This window comes from Solanum lycopersicum, chromosome 1 (assembly GCF_036512215.1).
Source record: "Solanum lycopersicum chromosome 1, SLM_r2.1".
Classification (NCBI taxonomy): domain Eukaryota; kingdom Viridiplantae; phylum Streptophyta; class Magnoliopsida; order Solanales; family Solanaceae; genus Solanum; species Solanum lycopersicum.
Window position 1 is genome coordinate 76,242,555 of NC_090800.1, and position 25,557 is coordinate 76,268,111.

The following is a 25,557-nucleotide window of genomic DNA, read 5'->3' on the forward strand; positions in this document are numbered from 1 at the left end:
TAATAAGTTCATCAAATAATTTGATTTTTTTTAAAAAAAATTAGATAAAGGTTTAAAACTGAAGAGACTTTACCTAATAATAGTTTTAAAAAAAGAGCGTGAAATTGTGGTAAAAATTACGGCACTGAAAGTGGAGAGTTTTAATAGAGAAAATTAGGGGTGTACAAAATCGAACCAAATCGCAAATCGAATCAAATTGAAAAAAAAAACTCGACTAGTGATTTGGTTTGACTTGGTTTGGTGTTGGAAAAAAAAAACGACTATATTTGGGTTGGTTTCAACTAAAAAAGATCAATCCGAGACCAAACCAATCGGACATTATATATATAATTTAAAAATTTTATTTTATACGTAGAAATATTTACTTTGATATAATTTTTAAATATCTCTTATACTTTTTCATAGTTTTTATCTATTAATATATTTATTTCATGTTTGGAAGTTATAATTCTTAATGATCTAATAAATATTATAGTTCATACATACATGTTGGAAATTATAATAAAGTTTAAATAAAAATCAAATTAATATTAATGCAAAATGGAAAATCAATCCAACACTAAGAATGACAATAATCTTGAATATTTGTTTTTTAGTTTACATAGATTTAGACAATTAAAATACATGATCTAATTTTACTTTCTTTTAATATATAGTCATGTAACTAATACTTACTAAACTTATTTTAGCATGATTTAGTACTTTAAATTATCATCAATTTCATTATGACCTATTAATTTGCAATATTTGTTTTACGCGATTTTTTTATTTTTTATTTTTGGATATTTTAGTGTCGTTAATCAAATCATATTTTTTATTATTTGCTTGAGAAATAACTTAGATAGTTGCATTTTGGTAGGACTAAAGAAATATTTGAAGTACAAGTAAATTATATGTTTGTATGAATACTTTATCAAAAAAATCTGAAAAAATCCGAAAATCCGAAGAAAAACAAAAAAACCCAAAGTTGAAAAACCCGAGTCTTATTGGTTCGGTTTGGTTTATAAATTCAAAAATGCGACACAAATGATTTGATTTGATATTTGAAAAATCAAAATCAACTCGGTCATGTACACCCCTATAGAAAATAATGAAGTTTTGAAGAAGAAAGAAAGAGAGAAAACAAAGAAAAAATTAAAATAATAAGAGAAACAAGAAATTATATTTTATAACAAAATACCTAACAAAATAAAGTTATATTCAATATTTTATGTTGTTCAACCTTTAAAAAGATTTCATACAATCTCTATGCCAAGTGGACGAAAAATGATGTAATAATATCAGTTCAAGATTGTTTAGGGGGTAATAGGACATCCGCATAGTTAAGCTATCTTTTTGAAAATTGGGGACAATTTCAGGTATCACTTTATGTTTTCTCTTTCCTTAAATAGTTACTTCGTATCAGTTTATATTTGAAGAATTTTGTAAGAATAATATAAATCATAGTAATTGATAATTTAAATATTTAAAATACTAAAAATATAACATTCATTTCCAAGATTATTGAGGATAATTTTCAGTATTATATGGAAAATCATTCATATGAATTGCCACAAGGAAGTATAGGAAGGTAAACAGAGAGCCCATATAAACAATTGACTGTTAATCTTGTTTAATTATGTGAATTGTGCATCATTGCAATCAAAAAAAACTTTAAGAAAATGAGTAATAATTTGGAATAGTATCTAAAATTTTAAAAATAGTATGTTGTTTCTGTGGCTCCTCCGCAATTAATTATTGCAAAGTCATCATTGTTGAAGAAGAAGGAAACTGACTATTATAACATGTCAACGAAACAGATCGAACACAGTTGATTGACCTATCTGTAACAAGTGTTGATGAAAAAAGAAATTGATGATTGGAACATGTCAAAGGAACATGTCCAACGAAGCTGACCGACGAGTTTGCGTCATTGCTGTAGAATTGGATTCACATTATGATTAGACTAATTAAAATAATTAGGATTATATTTCGTTTATAATTATATTATGATTAGAATTATATTATGACCAGTATTAGATTAATATTAGAATTATATTATGATTAGAATTTATATTATTTATAATTATATTATTATTATTATAGTAGTAATAGGTATTGTAGTAGGACTCTAAGTATAGTTAACTTAGGGCTCAACATTATATTCATCAATTTATCAATCCTACCAATATTGATCAATATATCAATTTATCAATATTGATCAACCTATAAATAGGTCAATAATTATCAATACAATCCTTGATTTCTCTACGCAAAATTTCTACAAACATAACTCACTAATAATTTTATAAAAAGTCAATAGTTTTTAGGACCATGCAGCTCGATATTTGGTCATTAATACGATACTTATTTGTGGCTACATTGAAATCGTAACGTGCAATTAATCTACACCTCACATATTGCGCTTTTAACTATTAAACAAAAAACTTGAGGAGCCTGTCCAAAGGTGTGGACTGTCAAACCACAAAAAAATCTTAATGTTAAATGGAAGAAAATCAAACCAACTACACAAGGCAATAGATTGGACAACACCATGATTAAATAAGGTCCAAAAATTTATAATCTTTTGACTAACTTTTATCAATGGATGATTTTTTGCATTATTATGTCAACTAAATGATAATCACAATGAATGCATAACAATTGAAATTAGTAACTTGAATATAAGGCAAACGTTTGTGCAACAAGTTAAAATATACTGATTGTGTAATAATTCATTAAGATATCACAATATAAATAAGTTAAATGCTTTGAGTTTTTATAAGATCAGAATCCATAAAAATCTAAATTGTGCGGACTATTCACTTTCGATGCCTGCATTTTTGTCTGATTCTCCAAAAACACACTATTTTAGAGAATCCGACACGCACACATTGATTTTTTTAAAAAGTCCAAACAACATAGATAAAAATCATAAAATTCAATGCCATGAAACACTTTGATGCTGCAACAAAGGTTTTATTTTCATCACTTGTCTATTCCTACCTTTATTGCCATCTTCTAATTTTGTACAAAATTATGCATCAAGCAAATCAATCTTTAGCAGATCCTAAAAGCATCACCAACTACTTTGAATAACCATGTTAGCAGTTTTGTCGAAAACATTACACCATTATCCTCTTTACTACTTTGTAGGTAAAATGTATGTTTAATTTTTATAATTCTCTAGGTTTCATTTGTTGGATTATATCAGATATATTGCTTTGTTTGGTTTGATATTGAAAGAAAAAAAAAATAATCATACTTAGTTGATTTGGTTTGATTTTAAAAAAAAATGTCGAGATTAGAACCAAAGGCGTATCCAGAATTTTGATATGATTGGTGCACTATTATAAAAAGGTGAGTCTAATCGATTTGACAACAATTAAAAATTGAAATTATAGTTTCAACATTGAAATGCTTGATTGATTAAAACACTAAAAATGCTATCAATAATCACTTAGATAGATGTTGCTAAATTTTAGAAATAAAAACAAAACAAGATATACATTTTAATTTATTTCATATACACTTTCAATCTTTTTTACTTATATATAAAAATATTTAAAATAATAATACATACTACCCAAACCCATCCTACCCCACACCCTTTCTTCATCATCTTCTTCCCTCCAACATTTCATATTCTAAAACACAAAACTCAATATCTTATCAAAATATTTACCAATTTAGTTTTTTTTTTTTCAAAAAAAAAAAATCATACCTAATACATGAGAGAAACATATATAGAGATACGTACAAGAGTGATGAAGAAGCAGAGTTTATTGACAGATAATCATTTAAAAATCGATCACAAAAAAGAAATCAAGAGGATCCAAATTAATTTTATAGAATTCTTAGGTAATAATTTTTACAAGTTAAATGAGTTTTACATTTTAATTTTGAGGGGTGATGTTTGTTAAAAGGTGGCCCAAAATGGGGGTATCAACTAAATTTTTTTACTTCAGTGTCCATAAATCTTCTTTCTTCTTTCTTCTTTCATTTTTTAAAATCCAATGCAGTTGGCTTGAAAACTAGTTAAAGTGAAGAAGATGACCGAAAGCGGGGGTGGGAGGCTTTTTCTTTTTGCGATTAAAAAGTTACTGATTTCAAAAATATTTTAAAATTCTTTTAAGTCATTTACAATGCTAAGATCAATGGAAGAAGAAAAATTGAAGTTCTCTTTGAAAAAAAAAAATGATTTTAGATACCTTCATGCGCCAAAGGAAAGTGAAAAACACTTGCCATATCAATATTTTGTGTCTAGTAGTTATACATTTTGAACAATTTAGGTGTTCAATAGGTACTAACCCTAGTTGAAGTGTCTAAGTGAAATATACAAGACAACTTCAAGGGGTTGACTTCAAGGGGTTGTAGATGACTTAAGCATATGAGGAATAACATGGGAGTAGCTAGCCGAAGGATCTAGGTGGAGGGTTATATAGACAAGAGCGCGGAGTCAGGTAGTGTGGAAGGCGTTTTACCCCTTATATGAAATCTCCCGCTGCATATTCACATTTAATCGGGGTCCAATGTCAATACCAACACAGGAGAGAAACTTATTCTGGTTGGCCACTATAGTGTATTAAGACTGAAAGTCTGCTAGGTAGTCTACATAGAAGGGAAGTTACCAAACGTGGGAAAGAGTACATTTTTCTTACTCGAAAGAACCGCAATCATAGTATTTAGGAGAAGGATACGATGCTTTATTGTTTGGAATTTCATTAGGGATAGACCTAGGATTTGTTGTTCATCTTGTATTCCTAAGATACTTAGAACAAAACTTTATAGAACTTAGTAAGAAATAACAAAAGAGTATTTTCAAAAACAGAAAATTAAGACTAGCAGAGAAAATAGGATCAGAAACTGATTAGAAACAATATAAAAATATTTTTCTCAAAGAAAGAAAATCGAGTCCACTAAATGCATAGTGTTCCCTTAAGGAAATTATTCCCCTCAGGTACCTGAGGTTAATGCAATATATCCTCACATGATAGAAGGATCTTACTCAACGATGTATCGATATCTAAAACCACGGTGTCAACAAATCTCTCAACGACAGTAAAGTACACTTTGAATACTAGATTTAGTAATAGTAAAAGAAGTCTAGAAAAATTTTGTTTTTAAAATGAGAGGAAATTGAGGTCCAGGGGGTTGGGGGGAGGGCTTGGAGCTCGGTGCCTCGATGTCCGGGGGTGGGAGGGATGGGGGTGAGGGGGCTTCAGGGAACGTTGCCTCAAGGGGGGGGGGGGGGGGGTTTCTCAACTTGCATAGTTTTGTAATGGCTTGCTTAGAATTATCTTGTTTTCACTTTCTATTTAGATTTTATAAAACAACGCTTTCAGTTAAATTGATTTCAAATTGGGGATATGTTAGTCTATGTTGATTCGAATATCACCGTTATTAAAAAATAAAAAAGCATGAGTTGGGATGGACTAACTATTCCCTTAAGTTTTTTTTGTCTAAACTATCATGAGTAATCTATCAAAACACTTTTTAAAGTTGGCTAGATCAAGTATTTTATTACAATCCTTAGTAAGTATAGACAACTAAATTTATCCATAAATTTCGCCCATATGGTATTTGACTCATTATTTTCGAAGTGAAGTGAGTTATAATTAATAATTATTGACAATTCAGATTAAGAACATTTTTGACATTGTCGTTGGGAGCCTCAAAACACTTATTTTTGAGGAAAAAAAATAAGTGTTTGGCAAACCTGTAAAAGTGTTTTTAAATAGAAGCAGAAGCTAAAAAATTTCTGCTTCGAAATGTGTCACATTAAATGGAACGAAGAGAGTATAATTTAGGACAACTTTCACATATAGCAAATAAGAAATTCATATTTGTATGCTATAGCAAAGTTTGCATAATTGTGCTCCATAACAAACATAGAAACTGTATAATTCGCTATACATATACAATTGAATCAAATTGTATTAAACGAAGTGTATAAAACAAGAAAGAGAAAGACAGTTGGGCAGAGAACTGTATAAAAACGAAGTGTATAAAACAAATTGTATTATTATAAGTGTATAGAACGATTATATACAATTTGAATTTGTATAAAATGAGAAAGAGAGAAAGACAAAAGAGACTTGACAAGGAATATACAATTGAATCGAATTGTATAAAACGATAAAGAGAGAAATTAGATACAATTTACAATTTGAAAATTGTATAAAACGAGAAAGAGAGAAAGGCAAAAGAAACTGGGCAGGGGAGTATTTTTATTGTATAATTATAAGTGTATAGGACGAAAATATATGTACTTGCATGTGTATATACAATTTTCTCACGCTTTATACAAACAGAAACACAATTTATACATTTCGCTTCTGTTTGTACAAGTGAGAAAGGAGAGATTGGCGAGCGAGATCTGAAAGAGGGGAGAGAAAGAACAAAAATATATGTTTTTATACAATTTTCTCTGTTTTATACAATTAGAAACAATTTTTATACACTTGTATTTGTATAAAAAGTAAGGATGCGAGCGAGAGACTGGAGAAGAGTGACAAGCGAGATATTTGGCAGAGAGACACTGACAATTTTTTCAAACGTTCCCTATGAAGCACAATTAAATTAAACCCTAGCTACTCTATTTATTTTAGGTTATTGATTTGTTATTATATATACAATTTTCCCTCCGATTTATGACTAATATTTTTGACCGAGTGGCTAAATGATTAAACATTCCCTTATGCCAGTGGTTAGAAAAGCAAAGCCCGTGCTCCAACACATAGAAGCTGAATTTTCTGTAGGCTGCAAGGGGGGCGAGAGTTGGAAGATGAGTACGCCAATGGCTGCTTCTACAACTATAGTCACAGGAAGAGAGGAGAAGAAAGTCTCCGTTAGCCGCCATTCTTTCCGGCAACCGACAATGTAAACCTCGTTATCATTATTCTTTTTTTTTTGGATTGAGAGTATTCAATTGGTTAATCGCTGTGGTTTTTTTGTACCAATAAATATAAATCCAGTTGCTATGAAGGTGAAATTCTGGACCGGCACCTCACGGCGATTAAGAGGTAAATTTATCCGTCCTTCGTATTTCTCAACTTGTCGCTTTTTTTTTTCTCTGCCGAAAGATATTAACGGTGCCCCGCCGCAGGGAGATAGCCACAGCCAGAAAATCCGACATATCTTTACCTGAGAAATTTTGGCTCAAGGTTAGTTCCTACTCTCCTATCCAGTTTTTTTTTTTTTTTTTTTTTTGGAGCTTTATAGTTCAAGCCCCAATTGTGGTCCACCCCTCAAGGAAGAAGATGAATTATCAATGGTGTATCACTTGCAATTACTTCTTTAAGATTGGGAAGAAATTTTCTATCTACGCTAAAATTTTGAACTCGAGACCTCATATTTTTTCTTTCAACTTCATATAGACCGACCTTATTACTCACAGTAGGGGAAGTTCTATTTTTCAGTTTTTGCTAATTTTCATCTCATACTCAAGTTGCCGATCTGATATTTATGCAGCAACAGTTTTCAGTAGGGGTGAATGAAGTAACGCGGGTGCTTGAGAGAGTGCCCCCCGTTCCTGCTAATGACCGTTCATCACTATCCCTTAAAATGCATTCAACTCAACTTCAGGTTTTTACCTTGCCTGCTCATGAACTTCATGCATCCTCCTCACTTTCATTTGGTTTCAACCTGTTCCTGTTGGATCTATATGATTGAGCTCAAAAGTGTCAATTCCACATTTTAGTTCTGTGTTCTTCCAATTCAATGCCTACATATTTTCTGTATCTACAAGATTGCATGTTCTTTTGTATGACGCATTGATTTGTTAACCTCTTTGACATTGTGGATATTTAGGTTATACTAATAGCATCTGATTGTCATCCGCGGTTGCTGACCAAACATGTGGAAAGCTTAGCTAGTTCAAAGAAGGTACCAGTTGTATTCGTCAAAGACAAGAAAAGAGGTTCTTTGAGATTGGGTGAACTGGTCAAACTTAAAACTGCAATTGCCATTGGTGTTAAGGTAAGGGAATTGAACTTCTTTGTTCCTGTGGATATTGAACTGAACTTTTCCAACAACAAATGTGTGATATGGTATGCTCCATGCAGAATAAAGGAAACAAGTTCAATCAATTTATCAGCACTGAAATACTCCACAAGTTTGAATGACTATATTGCAATGAGGCTTCATACAGGGACATTGATCAATAGTGTATTGTGAAGGTGTATCTAGTTTTTGATTACGAACCTTGTAAAAGTGAAGTAATATGTAATTTCAAGAAGCTTTCATCTTCTTTACAATGACATGTACATCAAGGAAGATAACTTACATGGTATTCATGCCGAACGATAACATGTTGCAGAGGCCTGCTGAATTTCATATCTTAATCTAAGCTGAGATTAGGCTGCTTGATTCACAATGTGCCAGTCCAGTGGGTACCTTATTTAATACTTCCACTTGCAAGTGACATCTGGGTTGCTTTGCACTTCGGAATTATGTGTTGGTGAAAGAATCCATCGCATATGGCTTCTGCTCACCCCAAAACTGTCGGTTCCAGAACAATGCCTTAGGCGCTAGACTGTGAGCTAACAGCAGATGGTGATGGATTGGTAGCACCATTACTACCCCTCCCATTTGTGTTGGCTTTGTCCACTTTGTCACTCTTTTTTTGGTCTTGCGGCTTCACCATGACTGGTTTAAACTGACAAAAGAAAACAAATAATAAGAATCAGGTATAAATTTGGTTAAGTGGGAGGAGTGAACGAAAAGATTGCATCCTCTACAAAATTTCTTGAAGATGGAAAGATCTCAAAAGACGGAATACTAACCTGATAAACAGCATATATGACATTCCTCCTGATCTGTGCCATCATCTCAATGAAAAGGTTGTACCCTTCAAGTTTGTATTCTATTAGTGGATCCCTTTGCGCGTACCCTCGTAAACCCACAGCCTGCTGGACAAACTTGAGTGCTTGCAAGTGTTCTTTCCACAGGCGATCAATGTTGTTCAATATTAGAAACTTCTCTGCTTCTTTCATCAAACCTGGAGCTTCTTTCTCCACAATATCCTAAATGATAGGAACGAATATCCAATAGTAAGAGGAAAAGGAAACGAAGAAACAATTCGAATGGAGAGTACGGAGCTTACAAATGTCCTAGTAATTATATTTGGTTTCTCTGTCCGTTCCATTTCTCAGTGCATCTTTTATGTTGATTATCAAGATCTAATTTGAGTATCTAGAAGGATTACTACTTAAGTTCAACAAAACTGACAAGTTTGGTTGCAGTACTGTCTGTCTTAAGTCGAGAAAATGTAACTTTTTATGTAACTTTTTTTAATGACTATGGTGTCCAAGACAACTTCCACGCACCTCGATTAATTCCACAAATTACCTGTCACCTCCCACCAGCAACATATACCAGGTAACTCTGTCAAGTGTGCCAAGGTTAGGAGGAACGTTAATGTTGTGATATACTAATCTGATGAAATATTGATCAAAAACATGTGAAATAATCTGAACCAATGAGGTTCCAGAGCAATTTTTGTTTGATGCCCTAAAAGTCATCCAACTAGACCTCTTCACAAGATAGTCTAGGTTGACCATGTGAATCAACTGTATCCTTCAAAAGACTCGTTTGTAATTAGACTGTTTCATGTTGAGCATCAACATGCAGAGTAGATGTGCAACCACTCTTATCATGCAGAGTAGATGTGCAAGAAAGCATTTGGACTTTGAGGTAGTTTTCTCCTCCACCTACGAGATGGTGGGAACTATCTAATGATTGTAAAATTCAGGCACTGGAAGAACTCCCTTTAAAATAAATAAAATGAATTTTAAGGGCTGTTCCACATTTCAACTTGATGTGGAGTGAATATTATTCCTTGTCAACAAATGAATTTTAGATTTGTGCGAACTGGCTCAACTAAAGGCTAAGAGTTGTATTCATTTAATTTAGGTTCTGATTCACTTTCCACTTGAAAGATTCTGTTGAAGTGTGTGGCGAGACTAAACACTTAGGACCTCTGCCAGTGCCCAGTGGTACTTACTAAATTGGGTGAACTGCGCCATCTGGAATCACAAATTGTTAGAAAAGGTGTTAGGTCTACAAAAGAATACTAGTTTTTGGGAGAAGTGAGAATCGCTTTCATGTTCCTTCGAATTGATATTAAATTGACCTGTCCTCGGATTTAATAATAACAAGATCTCCCAACACAAGCAGGTCTAACAGGTTATGTGAAATGACCTTTTCTCAAAGGGATGAGAATTTTCACCTCATCTCCATACCTGATCCCCTCCCCCCCCCCCCCTAATGCCCAGTAGGCATTACTCCATCTCTTCAAACCAACCTTTTCGTTTTAAATGCTTGGGTGTTCTAAATACTTGATAATACGATCCATTAATTATGTTCATCTTGCAAGATACTCAACCTAAGTGGAAGTAAGAGCTGCAAGGAAATTGGAAGTATAACCAAAGAAAACTCACCCTCTTCTGGAGATATGCTTCACGTCCACGTAGCTGAAGATACTGCTGCAATTCCTCATAAGTAGAACCATTAGCCGCCAACAAATCAGGTGTCAAATCATTCAGCAGATAGCAATACCTGTGAAGGTCAAGTAGCTCAGAGTAGAATTGTAATATGACAGTACTATTCAGAATATGGGTGAAATGGAGGAGAGGTGAAAAGAACTATGAGAACATGAAGCTCGCAACTGGTTACGGCACTCTTTAAATACCAAAACCTTTCCTTTGATTCACAAATGCCGAAAAATGCATGAATTCATGAAAAAAAGACACATTAAAGAGTCGTCGCCGAGATCATTACTGTTGTAGCTTTGAAATAAGCTTCTCAAGATCCCAGCTTTCTTTTGGAGCATCAGAACCAATATTTGCCTGTTACATTCAAACAGAAAAGAAAACAGTTGTCACAAATTCATATGCAAAAGAACGAACTTTTAGAGTTGGAAATTAATAAATTTATGTACCTGCAAGATGTCATTCATTGTTAATTCAGCATATTCAATAAGGAGAGCTTGGAGGTCATCCGCTTCTAGGGCCCTTCTTCTCTCGGTGTATATCCGGTCTCTTTGGCTATTCAATACCTCATCATATTCAAATAATTGCTTCCTGATGTCAAAAAAGTAATTTTCTACTTTCCGTTGAGCTTCATCGAGCGCTTTTGTCAACATCTTCGATTCAATTGGTAAGTCCTCCACTCTAAATGCTCTCATCATCCCCTGGATGTCATAAACATAATAATGTCTTACATGAAGAACCATGAAGTGGTCAACGTCACAGGTTCAAATCCCAACGTAAAAACAGTAGATGATTGTTTTCCATCTGTCCAAACCTTGGGGGACGTCATAAACATAATAATGTCTTACATGAAGAACCATGAAGTGGTCAACGGTCACAGGTTCCACACGATAAAAACAGTAGGTGATTGCTTTCCATCTGTCCAAACCTTGGTGGACAAAATTTTCTGGTATCTATGTGGGTGGGAGGTAGCAAGTACTCCGTGGAATTAATCAACAGATGAGTGCAAGCTGGCCCCACCACAGTTAAAAGAAAAAACATAATGCGTAGAGCACACTATAAGTTACCTGAATCCGATCCCCACCAAATATACGGAATATGTTGTCTTCAAGACTAAGGAAGAAGCGGGAACTTCCAGGATCTCCTTGTCTACCACTGCGACCACGCAGCTTCGTGCATATAAATACTACAATCAGATCTCCAATGGAATGGTATGGACAATGGGATGAAAAGGCACTAATTGGTTTTGCACCAATGTACTGCAATAGCAATGTTATAGTACCTGATTGTCAATTCGCCGCGACTCATGTCGTTCAGTCCCGATCACATGGAGGCCACCAGATGAAATAACCTTTGCACGTCAAAATAAACAAATCGGAAGACTATCCAATCAAAAGGGAAAAGGAGAAGAGACTTTCTAGGGTATAAATGAGTCAAACTGAAGGCCAGAGCTACTTTTTAAAGGAAAGCGATTCTTTTATATTGGAGTGAGGTAGAAGTTGTGCGCCACAGAATCATATGTATGTTCAGTACATTTAAGCAGCAGAAACAAAGAGAGCTTCATGCTTGAACTGAATGCCAGTAATATATGAAATGAAAATTTCAGAAGTATACATATAGTTTGAAATGAAAGAGGAATACCCAAGATAATTTAAAAGATCACTAAACTACCTCCTTTTTTTCTTCCTCAGTGTAGACTTTATATTCTCCGACAATTTCTAGAAAAGCACTGCGTAGCTTTGCAATTACTTCATCTTGAACAGGACCCTGTGACATAAATTATATGTTTGAGTAATCAAAAACAATAGATTCTATTTATTTATTTTGGCAAATATGCGTGACTCATTGCATCTCTCCAAACAGTAGAAGGAAAATGTAAGAATGTATTTTTGTAGTTCGAAATATTAGGAAGGTGATTTATCAAGTTGGATTTTGAAGAGCTTGGAATAATTAATATGCTACAATATCAGCTTATTATGATTTCCATTTCCATGTAGGATTTTCCTCTGTAAAGCACAACTTGCTATGGGCTAGTTATCCCCATTGGACATAAGAATAACTTTGCTTGTTTTGAAGTTTATAATACCAACAGGCTGTATCTCCAGCCCATGCCATATATATTTACTCCAATTTTTTTTCTCCTTGTCAAGACAAAGATAGTGACAGTATAATAAATTCTTATTTTAACTTCACCTTTTCACAAGAATAAGACAATCGTTCCTCTGCTTCTAGTTCTGTCAACGATCTCGGACCCCACATTTTGACAGCAACTTCTACAGCTTCCTCAGCCAGCTTGGTCTTTTCTTTGGATAGTGTGCATGGAAATAGACTTTCACTAACCTGAATGATTATGTGAATATCAATTTCATAGTGATCAAAACTAAAGAATATTTCTGAAGTTCCTTTACAAATCAGACTTGCACTAACCTTCCATGTCCTCTTTGGAGGAGGTTTCTTTACAGAGACAAAAACTCCTCCAGCTGGTCTGACAACTCTGCAACATTAATATTATTCACTAAACATTGTAATACTCTGAAGCAATGGGTGCTTACATCCATAATAGTATACACCAGTATTTAATTTTATTAAATGACAAATTAATTAGGGAACAACACCAATTCCATATGCCACCAACTGCTATAAATGAATACCAACGTGTTCCTCTTGGGAGAAAAGATGTCTAATTCTGATGCAATAGCATTAAACTGTGCAGATATTGACAATTCATGAGAACAAAAATTATCCATGGAGCAACAACCTTGGCATTAATATTTCTCGCAACTTCAGTCTTGCCATGAATTCTGCATTACCACCAAGAATTATATCTGTACCACGACCTGCCATGTTAGTTGCAATTGTAACTGCACCAAGACGCCCACTCTGTGTCACAATCTCAGCTTCTCTTTCCACATTTTCTGGTTTAGCATTCAGAACCTTGGACAAAAAATGTCTATTAAAAACTCTTTAGAGAATAACTAACTTGGGCCACTTGATAGTACCCAATATATGTTTAAAACAATATAAGAAAAATCAGCATGAAAAGGAAACCACAATTTTCAAAATCCTCACTTTCAGGTCATATTCAAACTTTTGAGCTCACCTCATGGGGGATCCCAGCTTCACGCAATTGCTCTGACAGTGCATCACTCTGCTCAACACTGGTTGTACCAACCAGTACAGGTCTCCCTATTTTATGCATTCTAGAAATCTCTACAACAACTGCTCTCCATTTCCCAGAAGTTGCACGAAAGACTACATCGGAATCATCCTGGAAAAAGGGAAAAGAGGACGACAATATTCCACAGATGAAAATTTCACACATGGACTAGCAACGCTAAGAGTACATACATTTTCAAGTTGATATCCATGCCATTCATGAAAAAGTTAACAGTTCAACGTCTATTCTTCGCCATCATTAAAAGACTTCTCAACTAAGACTGAGAAGAAGCCATATTATAAAATCTATCCAAATAGTTGCTAACAGAATCAGACTAAAAACCTCAGTATTGGTTAACCACTAACAAGACAATACGGGCAACTTGCCTCCATCAATCTTCAGCTAGAACTCCCCTAATCCCAGAAAAAGGTAAACTACTGAGCTTGCGCAGCATAGAAGCTGACAATGATCTATGGGAAGTCAATAACAGACAAGCCCCAAATATTTTGAAGTTAAAGTTCTTTGGTGATGAATAAATTCTTTGGTAGCACAAAACACCTTAAGATTATCATACGCTTGTTTTCATCTCATCTCGATTTTCTGTACCATAGAAAATTCCATAGTTGGCACATTACATGTTTGCTTGATTGCCTCATTGAACACAATATTTAAATGTCAAACTTGTCTTAAATATTATCTTGACAAAAAAAAACACAAAATGAAGAGTTGCTCGAGGTAGCAAGTGGTGAGTTGCTCGAAAATTGTGCCATAAAAGTAATATAATACCCTAAAGTTCCAATAAGAATATGCAAACAGAAGTTCCAATACCCACTATCCAGTATAGTTGAGATGGTGCAATTGTGACAGCATAGTAGCATGAAATGAGCCAATGCCAAGTGCTCTCTTTGTTTGCCGCTCCTCTTCTTCCAAGGCATTGAATAAATGAAGAGAGTGACCCTAGAAGAGGAGGCAATCTCTGACATTTTACTTTGCTGGGAGCATTTCGGGGTATAGGTCTAACCACCTCAACTCCCCGTTTCTGGCATGCTATAGTTATTAAAGTCTCTCGACGGCGGGAATGGGAGATTACCAGTAAGCCAGATGCTTCGCGAACCCTATTCAACTTTAAGGCATTTCGTTGCACTTTAATCACCCTCGTGAAGAGGCGCACTCCGATACCATTTGAATCGATTCTAAAATACAAAAATGAACGACTTACTAGAAGCTGTCGCGCCTTTTGTGACAGGTTTACAAGAAACTTTTAGCGGGAGACAGGGGGTGAACCGACACCTATCTGTTGAAAATAATGTACATCTAGGATATAACAGCTAATTGGAATAATTAGATTTCAGGATATGTGGCCTTCCTTTTACCTGCATGTGCATTAAACTTTTGGGTTCTAATTGCATATTAACAGTCTACCTAATTTCCCCTCTCTAACATTACCTTCGAGTCATCTATGAATTCTCTCATTTACCTATTTTGTTAAGCTTGTTGTACTAACTTCCCTAGCATAATAGAGCTACTTGGAATAATTAATACACTTCAAGCTAGACGTTTAGCATACACTATACCTGCGTGCAGATTAAACTTTGTGTTTTTTTTCACATAAAAACAAATTCTTGGGGATTTTATTTTCTACTTTTGAGGAAGGTAACATTTTCATATTGTAAAAGCAGACTGCACAAGTTGTGAAGCCACCCAAAAATTCTGAAGGGAAGCCAAAAACAAGAAAAGATGCAACAGCCTCAGATTTATATGTAACCTAAGAGAGAAAATGACATAAATAGTCCCTTTACTATAGGAGTAGGTCTCAAATGGTCCCTTAATTATACACTTCACATTGAGACAGCAGGTTAGAGCCCAAGTTTTACAAATCATAAATCCCTTCAGCAATTGGACAGCTTTGTGGCTAGAGCTCAAATGGACAGCTTTGTGGCATAGGCCATCAGCTTTGCCATAGCAGCTACATTTCAGGCAACAGCATGCACACAGCGAGAGCAGTAATTCTAACGTGCCAATTATGTTACTACCAGTCCTACTTAGGATACATAGACATATTTTACATAGAAAGTTGATGCATGTTGCAGCTAATTACCTCTGCGTTTCACGTTCGCATAATAAGGAAGTGTTAAGTGAAGAAAAATCATTCAAGCGGAAGCCTTAATAAGACTTACCTTTCTTATCATTGGCTTGTTCGTAGGCACCATAGTTACTTTGAGTTTGTAAATGCTCTCAAACTCTGCACTTTCTGTTGCAGCAGTGCCAGTCATGCCACAAAGCTTCGGGAACTACAAGCTCATCCAAACAAATATCACAAGTTTTAGCTCGGAAAATGACAGATATCATTAAAACCAAGGACAAACTTAACAGGATGGGGATGTACTAAATGTGCCAAGGGAACCCAACCTGGAGAAAGAAGTTTTGGTAGCTAATTGATGCTAAGGTTACAGTTTCATTTTGAATGGGTAGGCCTTCCTTCGCTTCCACTGCTTGGTGAAGTCCATCACTCCAACGTCTCCCCTGAAAACATATAATTGACTGTAAATGTGTATGTCGTTAAGAGGCTAATCACCAGCCCTCAGTTAGGAGATGCTAGATGACTTTGAAGAGCACCACATGCAGGTTAGAGGAAAACATAAGCCTACAGTATTGCAGATGTTGACAATCCACTGACATAAGGTTATGGGAATTACCTGTCTTAAGATGGGCAATTTCACATACAATGTTAAGACGAAAGTAGAATCATGTGGCTTCAGTACATGCAGATTCATACCTTTTACTGTAGTGCAACTTCATTAAAAAAAAAAAAGAAGTAACAATAACCTAATAAATAGAATACTGCTAAAACTTCATTCCAGCGCAATGAATCTGACGGCATTCATCGGCGATGACATGAAACAGCCAAAGTCCAAAACATGCAGTATGGGCAATTGATTAGTAGAGCGCATGTTAAAATAAAGGATAAAAACTTCTGAGCTAGTGACCAGACAAACTGCTGCCATCTTCTATTTTGCATCAGCACATCGCCCCACCCTACCCACCATGCATCCCATGAAAAAGGAAGATGAGGATTACGATGTCGCTCACCCTAATACTTACCATGTCATGCTCATGTACCAGAATAGTGGGAGATAGGTCTCAATAAAATTTGCATCTAACAGCTCAATCAATGCTTTTCGAAATAGGAATGACACACTTGCACCTAAACATTATGCATTAAATTTACTTATCTTGGTCAAACTGAAACACTTGAAGCAAATTAAGTCACCTGCATGACTCGGCCAGTGAACTCATCTACTATAAGAACCTCCTTCCCACGAATGATGTAATTCACATCTTTAAGGAAAAGTTCTTTGGCTTTTATTGCATTCAAAATATATGATGCCCATTGTTGTCGCGGATCATACAAGTCTTTCACATCCAGAATTTCCTCAGCATCTGCATAACCCTGCTCTGTCAGTAAGACATTTTTTTGCTTCTCGTCAACCTGCAATTGCAGTAGGAGTATACAGTTAAACTGGTTTGCAAATCGCTACAAACAAGAATATTCTGTTCCTGTAAATACTTATTGTTTTGGGGGAGTAACCAAGAATATAAAGTCATAGCGGAAGATCCCTGGTCAAATGTCTAGCTAAATGAGAATTTCCAGCAACAGCTGAAATCCTATTGGTTAATGGATATATCATCTGGCGGAATTCAATCCTCACCGTATAATGAATAGCTCGCTCAAAGGCAGCTGCTACCTTAGCAGCTTTATAATACTGGTCGCTAGGTTTTTCAGCAGGTCCAGATATGATTAGGGGAGTCCTGGCTTCATCAATCAGAATAGAGTCAACCTCGTCAATCACACAGTAATTGAAATTTCTCACGACAAGCTCATCCACACTCTGCAGAGTAAAAGACACAATCACTTGGCTAGTAATAAGTGGGAAATCCTGGTAACTTCAGAACACATAGAACGTTAAGCAAAACATATCAAACTATAACAAAGTAAAAGATTTACTTTCCGTGGCAAGATTATCTCTCAGGTAATCAAAACCCAGCTCGCTATTAGTCACGTAAGTGATGTCACACATGTAATTCTCCCTCCTTTGTTCACTTGTCATGTTCTCTGTCCCAATAAAAAATTAAGTTAGATTATTGAATATCCTGCTTAGAAATTAGAACATTACAGATACTTCAGATGAGCATTCAAAGGTTAGCAACGAAAAACTAGCATTCCAAGGTTAGCGATAAAAAATTAGCATTCAAAGCTAGTAAGAATTCAAGATACTAGAAACTACAAAGGACAATTATGGCCCTTGACTACTGGCAGGTAAAAAATTATTTTGCTACACTTCTTGAGTATCTTCAGAAGAAAAAGTAAATCATGTGGACAACCCAAAAATATGAAGACAATAACAATAATATAAGATCTTTTTAAAAAAGTGATCATCATATCAAATGTGAAATATATTCAACCTTTTGAGTTTTATGGAAATTACACTGGGGGAAGGAAAGGAAAAGAACAACAAAAGCTAAAAGAATCAAATAATCACCAATACAAAAATTGAATCATGCAATATCGCTGTAAGTTATCTTATTCTTTGACTAAACAAAAACATAATTTACTTGTATTGATTAACAAAAAGGAACACTACTCCTTCTGCTCCATCTCATCTGCACTGCTTCCATTTTGGAATGTCCCAATCATGTTTAATACGAGTACCATTCTAGTATGAATTTACTTATCAACTTTCAAAAGTCCTAAGAATTTAGATTCACATAAATATTCAAATTTCTATAAAACTAACATTTCCAATAATACTTTAAGACTATCTTTCATCCAATATATAAATCCACCTTGAATTTCATGCCTCATCAAACTGTATCACTTAATTAGCATGGAGAGACTTTGTTAAATAAAATTAGCTCAGAAATATTAAGGAGAGATTAGTGCGGAATTTAAACTGGAAATCAACTCGAATATTTTGTGGAGCAACTGTTAGATTTTAAAACATAAAAAATATATAAGATATACAGTTTCTTTGAACATGGTATGAACTGACTATCGTCCCTGATTGTAAGTTAAATGTCAGAAAAACTAAGTGAAATAAAAAGTTACAACCGATATATGGCATACAAACAATAAAATATGTCATGATAACAGAAAATCAGCACAATTTACAACACCTTAGACTAGCTATTCCTTCTTTTTATTTGTCTCAGATATAGCTGTCATGGAAAGAAGAATATTGATATCTTAGCAGAAAATATGAGCACAATGATGAGGAGGCTTTTCTAAGAAAAAAGGCATGGTACAGAGTCGCTCAACTCCAAATTCCAGACAACTGAGATACTGATAAAGGAAAAAATATAACACTTGGGCGTGAAGAATAACATATTTCTATTGATATATGCATGCTTGACATTATATTTTAGCGGGTTTTAAGTATAGATCTTCTCTTTCTTTTTTAATCTTTTCAAGAAAGCAGACAAGTTTTTATTACTAAAATTTTACGTCAAGGATATCACGTTAATTTTGATTCATACTCCCTCTATTCCAATTTATGTGACACCATTTGACTATGCACAAAGTTAAAGAAAAAAGGTAAGACATTTGAAATTTATGGTCAAACAAAGACATTTGTGTGACTATACTAAGGGTAAAAGGGGAAATTTTCAAAATTAAGTTGTATCTAATTATATAATGGTGACATTCTTTTTGGGACAGACTAAAAAGAAAATGTTTCACGTAAATTGAGATAGCAGGAATAGTTAATGGTGAGAGTGTCTAGTTAGTATGTCTTTCTATGAATCTCTTAACAATAGTTTGATCCACAGGATTATACTCAGGATCGAGTGGTTTATCCATGTTCAGTTTGCTAGCACTCTAGATTATGACAGACTGGGTTGTTCTATGTGGATTTGTGGGATGACTTAAATACTAAGGGAACGGGTGGGTATAATCTTGATATTAGCGTACAAGATGACCCTTTCTCCCTAACAACCCATGACAGTGTGTAGTGAGGGTTGGGTAGCTCTTTCCACCGTGTGGCCCATAGGAGCTTGCAACAACTCTCAGCATGCACTTCCAATATGGTCTTCATCTCTCTAACACATTATCAAGAATAACATGGGCAGAGAATAAAAGTGCATGGTGAGAGTTGTTGCAAGCTCCTTTGGGCCACACGGTGGAAAGAGCTACCCAACCCTCACCACACACTGTCATGGGTTGTTAGGGTGAAAGGGTAATATTGTATGCTAGTATCGGGATTATACCCACCTGTTCCCTTCTCAATAACTTTTAACAAAGTTAACAATTTGCTTATGTTAAGGAAAATCTCTGGTATACAAGATGTATACTGAAGGTAGAAACTTTTAAACAATTAGTCAATATCAGCTGGATTATTGTGTATGGCCCAAAATTATACAAAAAAACTTTTAGTTCCTACGACCTTTCCATTTTTGTTAAAATATAATAACCCCCGCTCCTTCCTCATTGATTCAAAATCCCAACCTTCTGGTAGGAAAAGAAGTGCTCTTGCTACTGGAAAACCTTGCCCTCCGGACAATCTTCTATTCCTCCCTTTTCGTATTATATGAGAACAAAAGGAACCACTTCACTGCTCTCTTTCTTTCTTTTTCTTCTGTACTTCCATCCCTCATTTAACTCCAAACATAATCCATGGAATCCACCATAACACGCATAAATCAGGATTAAAACCACAGATGGTTGACATTTTACCCTGCTTTCTTGCATTCGACTGGTGTACATTCTTACTCTTATCAAATTCTCAGATATTAGTTTCCCTCCTGTGCTTCTATATCCAAAGACACTTTTCTCAGTGCTTAGAGACCTAGACTGATCCAGCTAGATGTACTCATCAATGGATGAATTTGATTTCAACACACAAATGGATGAAACTTTAGAGCTTCAATGTAGCTAATAGAAATAAAAATTGATAGAAAGAGCAGCAAGCTTAAAGACAAGAATACTAAGATAAAAATAATTAAAAGAAAATCTACGATAGAGGAAGACACAGAAACATACGTTGGATGAGGCCAACTTTTAGCCCTAGAAAACGGGGAACTTGACCAACCCATTCACAATCTCGGCGTGCCAAGTAGTCATTGACTGTTACCACATGAACTCCTTTTCCGGTCAACGCGTTCAAATAAGCAGGTAATATGGCAACAAGAGTCTTTCCTTCACCAGTCCTCATTTCAGCTATTTCTCCCTTATGTAGAACCATACCACCTATACGAAAAAGAGAAAGAAACAAGGTGTATCACTTGCACGATTATTAAATATTTGCCTCATTTTATATGAGACTGTTTCTTATATAATTGATGATGCACTAAGCAAACCATGAACAAGAAAATACCATTTATATCACTAATTAAAGGAGAGTAAGTTTAGGAAAGTCACTACATAAAATAGGAGCTTATGTCCTCTATCACACTCTATTATTCTTATTTTTTTCACAGATACAAATCATGTGCAAATAAAAATGTGCTACCCTCAAACAGTGCAACACTTTCTGGGATCTGTTTAAATATATGGTGAACATGTTCACATTTAATTATTTCATAGGACAAGCTTCTATTATGAAATTCATACTGCTATACATCATTAAAAGTCAGGATACTATTACCTATAAGTTGCACGTCAAAAGGACGAAGGCCCAGAACCCTTTTTGAAGCCTCTCTGACTATAGCAAATGCTTCCTGCAAACAAATTGTACTTCAACCACAGCTAGAAAAGCTTATTCCAATTTCCAGTACAAGAAAAATCAGAAAAATAATACTCCCTCAGTCCCTCCCTCTAAGAAAGAAATGAAGGCCTTTGAAACTTCTAAACAAGTCATAGACATCTATGTGGCTATAAATCAATCTCATTAAATTTAAAATTATAGTTTTCCTAAGTATAGAATTGTGCCATTCTTTTTTTTGAACATTGGTAAAGTTGTATTCTTCAGCGTTAAGGACATGCTGGCCTCCTTCAAAAATTTACAGCCCTAACCAAAATTACAAGCTCCATATTAATTCTATAATTTGATCTACATCTTCTATACAGAGCTGTTTACACCAAAAAAGTAAAGATACCAAACAATTCCATTTTACTTTGTGAATGGAATCAGATCTATCTTCAAGACATCTCTCATTCCTTTCCTTCCACACTGACCACCATATGCACGACGGAATTAGCCTCCACCACTTCTTTTGAGTCTTGCTACCCCCCTTTCTGATCCAACATTTAAAAAGATCGGAGGTGTGTTCTGGCATAGTCCAGCTACAGCATGTGATGTTGAGGAACATCACCCAGATCTGTGTAGTGAATTTGCAATGTAAAAAATAGGTGTTTGTTTGTTTCCCCAGTCAAACTGCATAGAAAACACCTAGGGACTAGTTGCTTTCCTTTCTTCTGCAGCACTTCTTGAGTTAAGCAGGCCCTTTTGATGGCTAACCAAGTGAAGCATTTCACTTTGGTGGGGATCAGTCCTCCCCAAAAACTCTTCCAGTGATGATGGTAGCCTCTAACCCCAACTTGTATGACTTTCTTGTAAACACTGTTTACTGTGAATTTGCCATCCTTGTTGTGCTTTCAAATAACTCTATTTGGTGCATTCGTTACTAGATTGGTTCCCCCTAATTTTCCCAGGAAAGAAGCCACTCTATCTACTTCCCAATCATTCAATAGCCTTCTGAAAGATAGGTCCCATCCTTGAGTTGTCCAGCATTCACATACTTTGGCTTCAGGATTGTTGCGATTGAGAAAAGATCTGGGAATGACTCACTTAGAGGAACTTGATCAATTCATCCATCTCTCCAAAACTTGATCTTCTTGCCATTTCCAACTTTGAGCAACACATTTTCCTCCATAGAGTTCCATAAAGCTCTGATTGTCCTCCATACTCCCCATCCATAGGGTTCTGACACTATCTCTATGCACCATGGGTTCAATTCCCCATACTTTGCCACTATCACCTCCTTCCACAGGGTTCCTTCCTCACTAGTATATCTCCACAACCACCTCATCAAAAGGCTCTTGTTTTGGATTCTCAAATTTCTAATACCCAGTCCCCCTCTTTCTTTGCTTAGCATCACAGTATTCCATTTCACTAAATAGTAACCCTTGCTTTCTCCCTGTTTGCCTTTTTGCCAGAGCAAGTTTCTTCCCAGTCTGTCCAGATTTTGATAACTATTGGAGGAATTGGAAATAACGACATTACATAAGTAGGCAGTGACTCTAAAACAGAGTTTATCAAATCACTCTACCCCCACAAGGACAGACACTGAGCCTTCCATCTTGATAATTTTTTTTCTGCTTTTTCCAGAATTCCATCCCATATCCCCAAACTTTATATTTGCTCCCTAGTGGCATTCCCAAGTATGTTGTCAGCAATTCTTTTCTTCTTCTTCTTTTTATTTATTTTTTATTTTTTACATTGAGTCTAGCTGACCAAGTTAATTGTCCTTCATCTAAATGCAAAATATAAAAGAGGAGGGGGACATTGACCTAACCTCCAACAGATCAACTATTTACAACCTATCCAAAAAGATATGAGGATAAGCATGCCTAACACAAGACAATCTCAGGAAAAGAGGTGTAATCCTCATCAACAGATGTGTCATGTGCAAGCAGACCAATGAGAGTGTTAGTCGCCTTTTTCTGCACTGCCCTGCATCAGCTAGTCTATGGCATTTTTTCTACTCGATGTTTGGCCTACAATGGGTAATGTCATACACCATGAAGGATGACTATGCTAGTTGGGTACTGTGGAGGGTTGACAAATCCATCAGAAAGATCTGAAGCATGATCCCAGCAGCAATTTTATGGAGCCTATGTAAGGAGAGAAACAACAGATGTTCTAATGGAATATCAACCTCTTTTACACTCTCAAAGCCAAATGTCAAGTTACTTTATTTATGTGGCATTTATCGCCACTCCAAACAAGGTTGATAACTTTTTGGATTTTGTTAGTTCCCCATCTCTAGTACAGTAGAGTAGTAGGGTTCCATTTGACTATTTCACAAGTTTTTGCCATGCTAACTCCATTTATCTGTTTGGAGCAGCTTTCTTGCACATTATGCTTTGTAGCTTTGCATCTTCTTCTAAATCATTTAATTATTTTATCCAATTTTGTAATTATGAGGATATATAATGAGCAAAGTTCCACCATAGCAAACTAGAAGAGAAACAAATCAACTTACACTAAAATTGGATTTTTTGTATCTCCTCCTAACAATAGGAAGTTGCATTTTGTCAGGTTGAAACATTCCCTTCATCTCTTTAAGAAGATGTTGCAAAGAGTAAAAGAAGGTACTATTTCCACTTGTTGATGCCAATTTTGCCTACTTGATTAGCTTCTCTAAAGCAGTATAGATATCCACTTCCAAAATGCAGAAATTCTTTTCTGGGCGACTAAAATAACATAAATTGAGACATATGGATCAAAGATAACATTTTTACGAAGCATGGTGTTTATACACCTAAACGATGAACACCCTGGCATCACACCAACTTTAGATAAGATGAGCAAAATGAAAGTACAAAACACAACTGGAGTTGGTTCAATAGCTCATCGGTGGGGAATCTTACTAGCTAAGTCAGTTGACTACGTGAACTTTCACCTTGTTAGTGAGGTTCGATTCCCCACCTTGTAATCTCCTCCCTCATTTCCCCTTCCCCTACCCCTATTTGAAATATTATTTTTTAAAAAAAAAAAAAACTCACCGGTAAAAGGGAGTCCAAGGAATCTCCACGGCGAGCCCGCTCTTGCAGAGCAGCTGTCTTCTCCCTTAATTGAGAGTCAGATAAAGAAGACACCATTGATTCCATTCCATTGATAAGTGTGACTGTTGCGGCATACATCTGCCTAGTAGACTCGCCAGAATCTGAAGACTTAAAAATACCTCCCAATAACCCTCCCAAAGATGCCTCTGGAGTCATCATTCTCCTCCTCCGGGTTTTTTTCAGCTCAAGACCAAGCAACCTCAAGGATTCCTCTCCTCCTCGCAGCCAGCTGCGAGTGCCAATTAAACCTCGAACCTTCTCATTGGCAGTGCTACGACGGTTAGCTAAGGAGGAGGACCGCCCCCCGGCGGTGGCCGGCCAGTCAACGGACGGCGGTGAAAACACCAACTCCATTTGTCCGGTTGGAAATTGAAGTTACAGATACAAAAGAGAAGAGAAGAGAGCAGGGGTTGAGAATTTATATGAGGAGATAAACGATAAGGCACCAATGGTGTACTTATACTATAGTGTTAACTGCTAACAAACAAACAAAAAAGTTTTTAATTTAATAAGAAGATTTAATATCCACAAATAAAACTAGATCTTGGCTCAAATATTTGTGGAAATTATATCAATTAAGTATTTCTTTTAATCAAATTAGTCCACTATTTCAATTTGAAACATAGGATTTAGAATCTTCATGTTTAAATATAACGATAACTTTCAAATATTCTTTTATAACTTTAAATTTTCTTGCTGCTATATATAAATCCATCTTATAAAAAATAGCATTAAATGAATACAAGATATCAAGTTATAATTTAAAATTAAAGTTTTTTTTTAACATTCAATTTGTTTTTTTTTCATAAACATGAAAACTCCACAACTTGTCCAAAGCAAAATTTAGCAAATTTTTTAAAAATAAATATTTGTGATTATAAAGTTTATAAAAAATTCACTGATCGTCAATAATATAGTTACTAGAATATAATCCTTTCACATGTTACAAATTTTCACACCAAGGATGAGCCTTTCTTTGAAAAGGTTACGAATTTTCATGCTGAGGATGAAAATATGAACTCATGGGTCAAATTATACACTCAAATCAAATCATAATTTCGATCTCAAATCATATTATCTGGAGAACTTAAAATCGCATGTCCAAATATTGATGATTTCATATGCATTTACCAACGCAAGCTTAA

General features: G+C 35.2%; 2 protein-coding genes across 2 annotated transcripts; one reads left to right on the plus strand and one right to left on the minus strand.

The window, feature by feature from the left end:
• Positions 1 to 6,634: 6,634 nt before the first annotated feature.
• On the plus strand, positions 6,635 to 8,283 carry LOC101250337 (uncharacterized). Its single transcript, XM_004229456.5, has 6 exons — positions 6,635 to 6,861; positions 6,957 to 7,004; positions 7,088 to 7,145; positions 7,453 to 7,566; positions 7,792 to 7,959; positions 8,046 to 8,283. The coding sequence occupies exons 1-6, from the start codon at positions 6,662 to 6,664 to the stop codon at positions 8,103 to 8,105; spliced, it is 648 nt and encodes a 215-aa protein (XP_004229504.1). The 5' UTR covers positions 6,635 to 6,661; the 3' UTR covers positions 8,106 to 8,283.
• On the minus strand, positions 8,086 to 24,844 carry LOC101250048 (protein translocase subunit SECA1, chloroplastic). The gene is made up of 20 exons (XM_010324807.4): positions 24,353 to 24,844; positions 21,270 to 21,342; positions 20,666 to 20,872; positions 17,640 to 17,743; positions 17,340 to 17,519; positions 16,901 to 17,119; positions 16,039 to 16,152; positions 15,807 to 15,920; positions 13,573 to 13,740; positions 13,231 to 13,406; positions 12,900 to 12,966; positions 12,666 to 12,812; positions 12,144 to 12,239; positions 11,755 to 11,823; positions 11,540 to 11,641; positions 10,922 to 11,173; positions 10,762 to 10,829; positions 10,422 to 10,539; positions 8,766 to 9,005; positions 8,086 to 8,638 (listed from the first exon to the last, which is right to left on the minus strand). Exons 1-20 carry the CDS (start codon positions 24,764 to 24,766, stop codon positions 8,504 to 8,506), a joined length of 3,063 nt encoding a protein of 1,020 aa, XP_010323109.1. The 5' UTR covers positions 24,767 to 24,844; the 3' UTR covers positions 8,086 to 8,503.
• Positions 24,845 to 25,557: the final 713 nt, after the last annotated feature.

Coding starts and splice junctions, on each gene's coding strand:
- LOC101250337 (XM_004229456.5), top strand. CDS start 6,662: ATGATTAAACATTCCCTTATGCCAGTGGTTAGAAAAGCAAAGCCCGTG. Junction 6,862..6,956: donor TCTTTCCGGCAACCGACAAT/GTAAACCTCGTT, acceptor ATATAAATCCAG/TTGCTATGAAGGTGAAATTC. Junction 7,567..7,791: donor TGCATTCAACTCAACTTCAG/GTTTTTACCTTG, acceptor GTGGATATTTAG/GTTATACTAATAGCATCTGA.
- LOC101250048 (XM_010324807.4), bottom strand. CDS start 24,766: ATGGAGTTGGTGTTTTCACCGCCGTCCGTTGACTGGCCGGCCACCGCC. Junction 17,520..17,639: donor TGAGAGATAATCTTGCCACG/GAAAGTAAATCT, acceptor TTTACTCTGCAG/AGTGTGGATGAGCTTGTCGT. Junction 16,153..16,900: donor TCACTGGCCGAGTCATGCAG/GTGACTTAATTT, acceptor ATATGTTTTCAG/GGGAGACGTTGGAGTGATGG.